The sequence below is a fragment of the Perognathus longimembris genome, chromosome 28 (genome assembly GCF_023159225.1).
Source record: "Perognathus longimembris pacificus isolate PPM17 chromosome 28, ASM2315922v1, whole genome shotgun sequence".
NCBI classification, from domain to species: domain Eukaryota; kingdom Metazoa; phylum Chordata; class Mammalia; order Rodentia; family Heteromyidae; genus Perognathus; species Perognathus longimembris.
The window spans coordinates 303,249-316,724 of record NC_063188.1 but is presented as its reverse complement, the minus strand read 5'-3'; the positions used below and the strand labels follow the sequence as shown (position 1 = coordinate 316,724).

Sequence of the window (13,476 nt, the reverse complement as noted above, 5' to 3'; positions counted from 1 at the left end):
AGTTGTACATTACTGACTTTTTCAACTTGGACCCAGGACCCATAAGTCCATTTGAAAAAATGTTTTCAACTTCTAAAGTTTCCCCCTTGGAGTCAGAAAATAGTTCTCCAGGAAAAACTATTCCTGTCAGGCTCATTTTCTTCCTGTTATATTTGTTGGTACTGTTAGTCATTGCCTTGGTGTCGCTCTGCAATGATTTCTAAACAGATGCTGTTTTATCTGCTCCAGCCACTTCTCTGTCATAAATTTTATATTACTACCTGTTTTGGTCCTAGGATTATAGTTTTCAATAACCTGAGAGAACCTTTAGCAGTTTCCTTTAGGAATTTGTGAAAATATTTATCTAAACCCAACAAACTATTAAAACCATTTCTCCCCATGTTGTCGATGACTTACTTGGAAACCTTGTTAACTGAACTAATAGCAATCTTGGTTCTGAGGGTGTCAGTAATAATATCACTTGGTGTTACTTGAAAGAGCTTCTTCAAGCCACTTAGCAGCTATGGCATATTTTTTTCATAATTTTCCCTTGACTTTTTAAGTGTAGAGAGGCGAGGAGTGATTCTAATCCTTATCATTTACTTTGATCCAGCTTGTGGCATGGTACATAAACATACTTTGCTATTGGGAAAGGATAGCAGAGAACTAGATATTATTCTGTTTTACCACCCTGAATGAAGGGTCCTACAATATGCCAAGGGTCCCCAAACTGGAGTCTCCATTGAACACACAGAAGGAGTTTAGGTATATTGAGAGTATGGAGCATATGGAGATTGGTTGACATTAGTAACAAGCATATCTTTCTTTCACAATATCATGAAACTACAAATATATGTGAACTTCTTAGCTGTTTTCCCCCAAAGGAGAGAATGAGAAGTAAGGATTGTTGGTGAACAGAATTAGGGCAAATCAGAATGTGAATAATTCCATCTGCAAAATAAGCCTGATAGAGACATTGAAGAGTGCAGTTTCTCTTCTTCAGTCTTTATGATCAATTTGTTCAACTTCACTGGCAACTTACTGACTAAAATCAATATTTCTCTTGTCTGGGACCTTGAACTCCCAAAGTAGATTCTCATTACAGGACCAGAGAATATTGACTCTGCAAGTGGACTCCTAATGTGCTCCTTAGATGAACCAGTTTGAAATCTCTCTACTTTGGAATTAAGCTACTTAATGAATTACTGCAATATTTAATCTCTGAAGCATGCCATATCCCCAAGTGTCAAAACTACAGAGAACTTATTATAATGAAATTAAAACTGATCTAAACTGGTTGTCTTGCAGGTATGAGAGAATTGAAATCCCAATCCATATTGTACCTCATGTCACCATTGGGAAAGTGTGCCTCGAATCGGCAGTAGAGCTACCCAAGATCCTGTGCCAGGAAGAGCAGGATGCATATAGGAGGATTCACAGGTAGACACAGTTGTGCCTCTTTCCCACTTCTCAGAGCCTAATCCTTTTTTCTGTAACAGCTTAACTCTTGAGCCACAGCTCTTTCACTGCTCTAATTACATTTCTCACACTATGTTTCTTTAAAAAATGTTTTTGTTATTATTAAGTGTTGGACGGAGGAGTTTCCATTTCAGTTATAACTTACTTGGGCTGTCTTTCTAGGAGTAAAAGTTTCTCCGGAGTAGGAAAACTGGGATCTCAGAAGGAGCTTAGCTAGGGATCTCTCCATTTCATAATTTAGGCAAAGCATACATTCTCTTTTGAACAATGTCACTCCTTCCTTTGCTAACCTGTTTTCCCCTCCTGTCCCTGCCCACAAGTTGTGTAGTTTATTTTCCACAGTGTATACTAAATACCATGATTGTATTTGTTCACCCTTCTTCTCTCCCTTTCTGCCCCCTCCCCTTTGCCATCCCCAAGAAGCAAAACCAGAGAGAGGGAGAGAGAGACAGAGAGAGAGAGAGAGAGAGAGAGAGACAGAGACAGAGAGAGAGAGACAGAGAGAGAGACAGAGAGAGAGAGAGAGAGAGAAAGTACCTACCACCACCGATAACAACAAAAATAATCCACTTTTCTGTTTCCTGGAATTTGCTTCAATGAATAGTATTTTAAATATTCAGGAGAATTACGCCTTTGGGTTCCTCCCCTACTGGTATCCTCCTTTGGTTTTACTGTTTGTCTGTAAATGCCTTGAGTCTGTATAGGTTATCATGTCCAGCTGTATTTTAGATGTCACTTCCATATATAAGCGACAACATAAGTTGTTTGTCTCTTTGAGCTTGGCTTACCACACTTAACATAATTTGTTGTAGTTCCATTTATTTCCCTGAAAATGACATATTTATATTCTTTCTAATGGATGAGTAGCATTCCATTGTGTACAATTATTGCATTTTTTGATCCACTCGTCAGCTTTAAAACATCTGAGCTGTTTCCATTGTAAATAGTATAGCAGTGAACATTGATGTGCAAATGTCTTTATGGTATCCCGACTTGTAACATTCTGGGTAGATGCCCGAGTGGTATGGCTGGGTCATAGGGAAGATCTACGTTGCGTTTTTTGAGGAACCTCCAGACTTTTTGCCAGACTGGTTGTAATAGTTTTCATTCCCACCAACAGTGCAGTAGAGTTTCTTTTGCCCCACATGTCCACCAGCATTTGTTGTTTGAATTATTGATGCTGGCTAGTCTAACTAGGGTGAGATGGAATCTCAGAGTTGTTTTGATATACATTTGCTTTATGGCCAAGGATGTTGAGCATTTCCTTATGTGTTTCTTTGCCATTCTGAGAAATTTCTCTTTAGTTCCCTTGCCCATTTGTTGATTGGTTTGTTAGTTTTAGAGTAGTTAGGTTTTTGAGTTCCTTATATATTTTGGATGTTAGGCCTTTGTCTGATGTATTGCTGGTAAAGATCTTCTTCCAGTCTGTTGGCTGTCTTTCTAGTTGAGTAATGATGTTCTTTACTGTGCAGAAAGTTTTTATTTTGATGTAATCCCATTTGTCAAGTCTGTCTCCTATCTTCTGTGCTCTGGGACTCTGCAAACAGTTTCTGCCTATTCCTGTAAGACCTAATGTTTCTCCTACTCTATCTTGCAATAGTTTGTGTTTCAGGTCTGATATTGAGGTCTTTGATCCACTTTGAGTGACAAACAGGAATCCAATTTTAGTTTTCTACCTATGGATGTCCAGTTTTCCCAATATCAATTATTGAAGAGGCTATCTTTTGTGCACCATATACTTTGCTCCCTTGTCAAATGGCACATAAACATAAGGCTTTACTTCTAATTCTTCCAGTCTGTTCCATTGATTTTGGGCCTATTTTTGGGCCAGTACCAAATTGTTTTTGTTATTATAACTCAATAGAGAGCATGAGGTCTAGAATTATCTTGCACTATATTTTAAGTCTCTTTAACCTATCTTCCTCTCGTGGTATATTTGGATCCTTCAAGAAAAAGCATATTTTCATTTTTTTGTGAAAACAAGATAAATGATATCTTAGTAACCCTGTTTCTACTAGATTTCTTCAATGTATATTATATCAAGGTTTTAGTGGGAGACATTAATTGCTAAGTTTCTCTTTAGTATTTTTCACATTTTTAATAAAGCTATGTTCCTATAATAATTCAGAAATTAATAGCAATTGAAACATAAATCATAAATATTTTTCTAACTCAATTGGCAAAGTTCTGGAGTAGTTTTTGTTACAGACCATGACCATTCTATTTTCCCTTCAGTGTTACTTTGTAACTGACATAAACTTATTCTATTCCTTTAGTCTTACACATCTGGACTCAGTAACCAAGATACATAATGGCTCAGGTAATGTTTTGGTTTTTTTTCTTGAATAGAGTGATCTCTGAAATACCTGTCAGAAGCAAATTTAAGTGATGAAAGTCATAAGTACCACGTATCTTTTATTTTCCTTTCTGAAGAGCTTTGTTGATTTTGCTCCCAACATTTCTTTTCTTTTTTTTTTTCCAGTCCTGAGGCTTGAACTCTGGGCTTGGGCACTGTCCCTGAGCCTCTTTGTCTCAAGGCTAGTGCTCTACCACTTGAGCTTTTGTTTTTTAGTGTAATTTGGAGATAAGAGTCTCATGAGTTCTGCTTGAGCTGGCTTTGAGCCACAATCCTCAGATCTTAGCCTCCTGAGTAGCTAGCATTACAGGCATGAGCCACCAGCACCCAGCCCCAACATTTCTTTTGCACCCCAGATAACTGCAAAATGCAACTTAAAGTAAGATAAGAGGAAAGATAAAGATATGTTTATGATAGACCAACTAAGTGGTTTACTGGCATTTGTCTAACAACAACCTCTCAGGGAGGGAGTAAAGAGAGTTTGTATTTACTGTGTTTGCCAGTTTCCGTGATATAATCCTAACATGGCAGCTCAAAAATAATGCACTCTCAAGACTTGCATACAGTGTAGGTACTAAGTTACCACTATTTCGTATCCAAAACAGTATTACTTTTAGACTATTGTTACATTTTATCTCATAATTTTTTATTATTATTCCTTTAAGAATAGTTTTAGAAAATCTAAATAGGATTTTAGAATTGTTTATTGCCATTAAACGGTCTTAATTACTATTGAACATAGAGGATTATGTTAATAAATTAGAAAAATAAAATTATTGCTTTTTTCTTTTAGAAAAAAAAATTAATAATAATAATGCACTCTCATGAGCTGATATAAGCTGGTTCAGCACATTAACACCAGCCTAGAGACAGATAATATAGAAGGCACAAGAGAGAAGAAGGTGTTTTCCTGTTAATAGAGAAAAAAATTCCTGTATACTGCTAAAGAGCAAAAAACAATACAGTACACATAAGACACTTTTATCCACTATCCACAGCTTTGGAGCTATAATTACTTTCTAAATAATACTGATCCACCAATGATTCTGTAAAGTGTTCCCAATTAACTGGCTAAGTGATTTGAGTAAGGAAGAGTAGGTACTTTCAAATGTGACAAGCAATTACTTTATGAAGAAATGAAGGGAGACATATCTTGGTCAATTTGTCTCATTTCTTTTTTTTTTTTTTTTTGCCAGTCTTAGGGCTTGGAACTCAGGGCCTGGGCACTGTCCCTGGCTTCTTTTTGCTCAAGGCTAGCACTCTGCCACTTGAGCCACAGCACCACTTCTGGCTTTTTCTATATATGTGGTGCTGAGGAATCGAACCCAAGGCTTCATATATATGAGGCAAGCACTCTTGCCAGTACGCCATATTCCCAGCCCCAATTTGTCTCATTTCTATTTGAGAATAAAACATGGCAAAGGGTTAATATTGGTTAGAATAGTAATTTTAAAAGTATAATAATAACAGTAGTTAATGGGGAGTGGTTCAAATAGATCAGTGGAACTAGGTAAAGCCCTGAGATAGGCCAATGTATATATAAGACTATTTAGGGCTGGGAATGTGGCTTAGTGGTAGAGTGCTTGCCTAACATGCACAAAGCCCTGGGTTCAATTCCTCAGTACCACATAAACAAAAAGCCAGAAGTGGTGCTGTGGTTCAAGTGGTAGAGTGCTAGCCTTGAGGAAAAAAAAAGAAACCAGGGACAGTGCTCAGGCCTTGAGTTCAAGCCCCAGGAATCATTGCATTGTATACTTTAAATTGATTTATTGTCTATAAAGTGCCTCTCCCTAACGATGATCATTTTAAAAGTGAAGAAAAATATAAGAGAGGGTTGGGAATGTGGCTTGGTTGTCGAGTGCTTGCCTAGCATGCATGAAGCCCTGGGTTCGATTCCTTGGCATCACATAAACAGAAAAAGCCAGAAGTGGCGCTGTGGCTCAAGTGGTAGAGTGCTAGCCTTGAGCAAAAAGAAGCCAGGGACAGTGCTCAGGCCCTGAGTTCTAAGCCCTAAGACGGGCAAAAAAGAAAATACAAGAGAATACTTTTCAAATTCTAGGGACATGATGGCCTAATTATAATCTGAAACCCTGAACTCATAAAAGATTGACTAAATAAAAATTGAACACTTTCGTTGACTCTTACAGAAAAATTCAAATGCTAATTATAATATTTGAAGAAATATGGATTCAGTTACCATTTTTTCACCCATTGGGAAAGATTAAATTGAGAATTTTTTTTTTTTTTGGCCAGTCCTGGGGCTTGGACTCAGGGCCTGAGCACTGTCCCTGGCTTCTTTTTTTGCTCAAGGCTAGCACTCTGCCACTTGAGCCACAGCGCCACTTCTGGCCATTTTCTGTATATGTGGTGCTGGGGAATCGAACCCAGGGCCTCATGTATAGGAGGCAAGCACTCTTGCCACTAGGCCATATCCCCAGCCCGGGAAAGATTAAGTTGAGAGATGACTAGATGAAGATGTGGAAGAAGTAAAAATCCTCATATTCCTGAAGCTATAATGTGCCATAATCAATTAAAAAGTAGCTTATCAGTTTTAAAGTATACATGAATTTATAGATAATTCAACTCAGAGAGCAGAAATTAGATGATCTCCATCAATAAGGGGCTTACGTTGATGTACCTATTAAGACGAGTATTATGTATCTCTTAAGGAAAACTAGTTTTTAATTTTTTTTTTTTTTGGCCAGTCCTGGGCCTTGGACTCAGGGCCTGAGCACTGTCCCTGGCTTCCTTTTTGCTCAAGGCTAGCACTCTGCACTTGAACCACAGCGCCCCTTCTGGCCATTTTCTGTATATGTGGTGCTGGGGAATTGAACCCAGGGCTTCATGTATATGAGGCAAGCGCTCTTGCCACTAGGCCATATCCCCAGCCCCAGTTTTTAATTTTTTTATTGAAAGATACTATGACATATTGTTATATGGGGGAAAGTCACATCCAAAGTAATGACATCTTTTTTTCAAAATCCATACATAAATATCCACACATAAATATATCTAGAAAGATTTGTATTATTATGCTATTTCAGTAAATCCTGTATTATGAGACAAGAAGTATTTCTGTTAGGCAGATTTTATTTTAAAAGTGTCCTATAAGCCAGGCACTGGTGCCTGTAATCCTAGCTGGTCAGGAGGCTGAGATCTGAGGATTGTAGTTCAAAGCCAGCCCAGATAGGAAAATCTGCGAATCTCTGAAGTATCATTTAATACCCCCCTCCCCCCAAAAAGCTAGAGTTGTGGCTCAAGTGGTAGAGCACTAACCTTTTAAAAAGAATCTCATGGATAGCGCCAGGCACTGAGTTTAAGCCCCCAGACTGGCATGCATACACACACAGACACACACACACACACACACACACACACACAAACAAACAAAAAAAAACCTGCACATGCTATAGAATCTTTGTCTCACCATGAAGCTGAACATTTATGGTAAGACATAAAAGATAATTCCCTTATTCTTTTTTTTTTTTTGGCCAGTCCTGGGGCTTGAACTCAGGGCCTGAGCACTGTCCCTGGCTTCTCTTTGCTCAAGGCTAGCACTCTGCCACTTGAGCCACAGCACCACTTCTGGCTGTTTTCTATATATGTGGTGCTGAGGAATCGAACCCAGAGTCTCATGTATACATGGCAAGCACTCTTGCCACTAGGCCATATTCCTAGCCCCTCACTTACTCTTTTTTTTTTTTTTTGGCCAGTCCTGGGCCTTGGACTCAGGGCCTGAGCACTGTCCCTGGCTTCCTTTTTGCTCAAGGCTAGCACTCTGCCACTTGAGTCACAGCGCCACTTCTGGCCGTTTTCTGTATATGTGGTGCTGGGGAATTGAACCCAGGGCTTCATGTATACGAGGCAAGCGCTCTTGCCACTAGGCTATATCCCCAGCCCGCCTCCCCTCCCTCCCTCCCCCCCCCCCCCTCCCACTTATTCTTCATCCCTCTTGTTTTCTTATTTTGAAAGAGGACCTCACAGGTTAGTTGAATTAATTTCTTTCTTTAATTATATGTATAACATTTGACAGGCAATTTGCTAGCTCTCTAGTAGTCATTTACAGTGTCGGAAGGGCTGAAGGGCTGAGGAAAGAAACCCTTTTGAGCTTTCTTAGTTCTTCTGCCTCAAGAAATAGAGTTGGCCATTTTTCTGCTCTCAGTATAACCAGGCTTGTCACTGGCTTATGAAAAAAGGGTGTTCAAAGTGGCCTCAGAAATTGGTATTTTCTTTGCCCAGCTCTTCTGACACAGAATATCATTTACCAGCCTTATTTCTTTCACTATTTCTACTTCTCCATCCCCTTTTTTCTATATTCCTGACTGAGGTGCTATTGGTGGTGTAGTGGATATATGCGATGAACAGACCTCTTCCACAGTTAGCTCATCTGTCTTTTTCCCAAAGTGTTTACCAAGAACCTGTGTAGTCAAATGTCAGCAGTCAGTGGACCTCTCCTGCAGTGGTTGGAAGACAGACTGGAACAAAACCAACAGCATTTGCAGGAGTTGCAACAAGAAAAGGAAAAGCTTATGGAAGAACTTTCTTCCCTAGAATAAAGTAAAAGACAAAATGGGGTAAGTTTGTGCTCTAAACATTGAGAAACCACATATAACTCATAGGTTAGCAGACAATGGAACAATTCTTTTTATATTCCAAGAGGTAAATTTTATGCATGCAATAAACACAAGGTGTCTTCCTAAAATTTTCACTGCAGCTTCTTGAATCATCTCACCTATAACTGGCCTACAAAGAATATAAGAGCTTTATTTTTGTAAGTCAAGGGATATCTGGGAATAAAATGAGTTCATTAAAATGTTTATTTTTCTCTTTTTTAAACTTGAAAGTATTTATTTTTGTTTTCAACTACATCTATTCCCTATAGTAAACTAAAGGAAGAAAGTTCTTTATGTTTTGATTTTGCATTTCTGATGCTTCTGGGGGACAAGTAAATACTAAATACACTACTATTGCAAAAGAAACTAGAGGTGACTTTCAGCACCTGCCTTCCTATTCTTTGCCCTTGTTGAGAGACATGTATTCCTGCATCTCTAAAATAGGTGTTCTGAGATGCCAAATATTGAATCTATATGGGCATCCTTTTTAACCAACAAATTGAGTTCTAGCATTTGTGACTATGAAGCAAGTCTCTACTGAACAGATCCTGTATATCTAGGAATTTTCATTGTAATTTAAATTTATTTTTCCAGAAATATTTAGCACTTAGGATGTAATAAGAATCATACTTTAAAAAGTTTGATTCTGGCTGGGCATCCATCACTTATGCCTGAAAACTTATTCAAGTGGCTAGGTCTGAGGATTGTGGTTCAAAACCAACCCAGAAAAACAAATCCTCCAGACTCTTTATCTCCAGTTGACAAACAAAACCCCAGAAGTACAAGTGTGGCTCAAATGGTGGAGTGCCAGACATGAGGGAAAAAGTCAAGTGAGAGTGTAAGGCTCTGAGTTCAATTCCCAGTACCGTTACACAAAAAATTTGATTCCACTATTACATACTGAGAATTAAAGTGGGGGTTGGAGAAGGTAAAAAATAAAGAAGAGAACTTCAATCTCCAAAACAATGCTAATGCTTTTTTCTTGGTTTGGGTTTTTCTTGTTACTTCCCTAGATTATCAAAAATGTACAAGGACTTGAATCAGAATAGCCTATATTCAGAACCACTACACTGAAACTTATATGGAGTGTAGGTACTATATTATCTCTATTCCCCTCACCACAGTTCTCTTATTTTTCTTTTCCTATAGGGCAGGTGAAAATACCCAGAGAATAATTAAACTTAAAAGAAATTAAGCTAAATTGATTTTGATGAACCAAAAGTTGGAGTGCTTATATTACCCAACTTCAAGACTTACTGTGAAGCTACAGTAATCCCAACAGTGTGATATTGGCAGAGGAGTAGACACATGGATCAGTAGAACAGAAGAAAGAACCCAGATAGGCCCAAGTAAGTTTGATCAAGTACAAAACTGACTCAATGGAGAAAGGACAGTCTTTTCAATAAGTCATGCTAAAGTAACTAAATACCCAAAAGCAAAAGAAAGAACTTCAATGTAACCTAATATCACCTATAAAATTTACCTCAAAATGTATTACGGATTTAAATGTAAAATGTAAAACTATACAAATTTAGAAAAAAATACCATAGGATAAAAATCCTTAGGAGATAAATTCTTAGACCGCAAGTCAAAAGCACAATCCATAAAGAAGAAAAAAGTTGTAACCCTGGATTTCATCAAAATTAATACCTTTTACTCAAGAAGAAAGAGGATTGGGAATGTGGCTTAGCAGTAGAGTGCTTGCCTAGCATGCATGAAGCCCTGGGTTCAATTCCTCAGTACCACATAAACAGGAAAATCCAGAAGTGGTGCTGTGGCTCAAGTGGTAGAGTGCTAGCCTTGGAGCAAAAAGCTCAGGGACAGCACCCAGGCCCTGAGTCCATCAAGCCCCAGTACTGGCAATAAAGAAAAAGAAAAAGAAAAAGAAAGAACAAGCTACAGACTGAAAGGCATTATTAATATCTAATCAATGTGGGAAACACTGTGTTCAAGACTCAAAGATAAATATATCTAAAAAATGAGTGAAAGACCTGTATAGACATTTCACCAAAATGTGTGGTATGCAGATAGCAAGTCATGGCATGAAAAGATTTCATAAGTACGGGGAATGCAAATTAATGCCACAGTGAATGTACTTGCACTTACCAGAATGACACATTACTGAGCATACAAACTAATTGGTTTTTCCATCAATGATGGCAGGAGTGTAAAATAGTATATCCATGCTCGAGAAGACTTTGGAAATTTCTTATGAAGTTAACACACATCACCTGTGAGCCAGCAGTTGTACTCCTGGACATTTATACCAGAGAAATGGAAACTTGTATTTTCACAAAAGTTATCAAACCTTTACTTGTATTAGCCAGAAATCAAAACAATCCAGATATCCTACAATAGATAAACAATTAAACAAATCTTTACTATGGAATAATGCTCTTTAATGGAAAAAAAACCACAGGCTACTAACCACATAGAATTTATATGAAAAAGCCAATCTCAATAGGTCATATACTGTGTGATTGCACACATTACTGAAATGTCAACATTACAAGAATGAAGACCAGATTAGTGGTTTCCGAGTACAGGGACTGAAAGGTATGGCATATGTATGACCTTATAGGAATACACAAGGTGTTCCTTTGTGGTGATGGAATAGTTTTGTATCTTGATTGTATTGTTGAGTGTGTGAATATATACCTGTGTTAAAGTTGTATGAAACTATATGTATACAAATAAATGCATGTAAAGTCTGGTGACAATGAATAGAGTCTAGTCTGCTTAGTATTATACCATGTACTATTTTTGCAACATTCTATAAGTCTACAATTACTACAAAATAAAAACTTGGAAGTTTTAACAAAGAAAATGGGAGTCTGGTTTTTCAGTGTCATAGACATCGTTTACAGCCCTGAAAAAAGGAAGAAGGATAAAATCAACCCTGTGATGTTGGACTGAAATTGAAAGTATTGACTTGAACTTTTTTCAAAGGAAGAAGTGTGTGTTCATTAAGAGAAACTAAAAGTGACACATGTTATCGATGAGTACCCCTACCACCAAGATGGTGGCTGTCACATACCATTCTCCATGAAAAGTGGGATAGAATTGGTAGTCCAGAAATAAATTAACACATGTATACTCAGCTGATTTTTAACAAATAAGCCGAAAATATTGGTTAGGGTAAAAATAGTCTTTTCAACTAATGGACAAATATATCCACATGCAAAAGAATGAAATTGGACCACTACCCCACATCATATAGACATTAACTCAAAATGTATCAGACTTAAATAAAGCAAGAGCCTACGACTATAAAAACCATACATGGCTCAAGTGGCAGAGTGCTAGTCTTGAGCAAAAAGAAGCCAAGGACAGTGCTTAGACCCTGAGTTCAAGCCCCAGGACTGGTAAACAAACAAAAAAAAAGAGATAGGTACCTGTGCCTCATAGCTGTAATCCTAGCTACAAGGATCACAGTTGAAAGCCAGCTCTGGAGGAAAGGCTTCACAGCCTTAGGACTCTTATCTCCAATTAACCACCTAAAAAAGAAAAACAAAACAACAACGACAAAACGTGGAGCTGTGGCTCAAGTTTTAGAGCACTAGCCTTGAACACAAAAGCTCAGGGACAGTGCTCAGGCCCTAAGTTCCAGGACCAGCACATACGCACAGACACACACACACACACACACACATACACACACACACACACACACACACACACACACACCAGTTGCTAACAATGCTGTAAAGGCTTGTGATTGACAGTGATTCTTTCACAGTATTTAACATTGTTCTAATAAATTTTAACTCCTGCCCTATGGTGAGGTAGGTCTCTCCAATCTGTTTCACCTCTTCATTACTCTCTGACCAGACCTTTTTAAGAGCTACAGTCAGAAATCAGGAGATTAAGCCAAAATTAGAAAGAAGAGGAAACACATAGCAATTGGAGCCAGAGCACGTGGACACAGGCTTACTGAGATTTTAATCATAGAAAACTTTGGAGGTTCAAAACTTACCTTGTAGGAAGACTGTCCTCTTGAAAAGAAGATTCTGAGCTTTACATTATGGTTTTATGTCCTACAAGGTACTCCTTGTATTGGAAGCATTTTTTTTTTGTTTTGGTTACCTCATGACTTGCTTGAACTCAGGGCCTGAGCACTGTCCCTGGCTTCTTTTTGCTCACTGTACCACTTGAGCCACAGTACCACCTCCAGCTTTTTCTGTTTATGTGGTGCTAAGGAATTGAACCCAGGGCTTCATGCAAGATAGGCAAGCACTCTACCACTAAGCTACATACCCAGCCCTCATATCCCACTTTCTAAAAATATTCTTGATGGGAATCTACTTTGTTCTCATAACTCCATGTTGCTCCCCTCTCAGCCCAATCTTTTTATTATTCAGAGACCCTATAAGAAGGACTTGGTGAGCAGAATAAGATGAACAGAAAGGGGGTTTCTGAAGCAGAGGTAGAAGAGGACTTGGGTGTATGGGACCTCAGACCCCTCACCATTTTTTGGAGAGTTGTTTAAATTAAAGGTTCTGAATTCAGGCCAACTGTGGCCATAGTTTAAATGACAGTGAGGCTAGATTACAGTAGACAAAGAAGTCATTTTTCTTCAACTGCAAATCAATCACAGTCAGCTTGAAAGTCTTAAGATTATAATGCAGGCAAGACAATGGGGTGCCTCTGGGAACAGAAAATTTGGAGCCCATTATGGAAAATTTGCTAGGACTACAGGAGTGACCTGTGCCACAGCTTTCAGGCGTCCCTGATGCTTTGAGAAGGCATCCCCAAAGTAGAAAAAAATAAAAACCATACATGATATCTTATTTTAAAAGTTCTGTTAGGGGCTGGGAATACGGCCTAGTGGTAGAGTGCTTGCCTCGTATACATAAAGCCCTTGGTTTGATTCCTCAGCACCACATATATAGAAAACAGCCAGAAGTGGTGCTGTGGCTCAAGAGGTAGAGTGGTAGCCTTGAGCAAAAAGGAAGCCAGGGACAGTGCTCAGGCCCTGAGTCCAAGCCCCAGGACTGGCAAAAAAAAATTCTGTTAGTATGAATTATGCAGAAGAATCATTGTTATATT

General features: G+C 38.4%; 1 protein-coding gene across 2 annotated transcripts in view; it reads left to right on the top strand.

Annotated features, from left to right (window-relative positions):
• The window catches only part of Brcc3 (BRCA1/BRCA2-containing complex subunit 3), a 41,580-nt gene extending 31,496 nt beyond the window's left edge, over positions 1 to 10,084 (top strand). For both annotated transcript variants that reach the window (XM_048336297.1, XM_048336299.1), the window contains 4 exons: positions 1,288 to 1,419; positions 3,735 to 3,778; positions 8,219 to 8,388; positions 9,577 to 10,084. In XM_048336297.1, coding sequence (XP_048192254.1) covers positions 1,288 to 1,419; positions 3,735 to 3,778; positions 8,219 to 8,370 — 328 coding nt within the window. In that variant the 3' untranslated portion in view covers positions 8,371 to 8,388; positions 9,577 to 10,084. The remainder of the gene's footprint in view (positions 1 to 1,287; positions 1,420 to 3,734; positions 3,779 to 8,218; positions 8,389 to 9,576) is intronic.
• Positions 10,085 to 13,476: the final 3,392 nt, after the last annotated feature.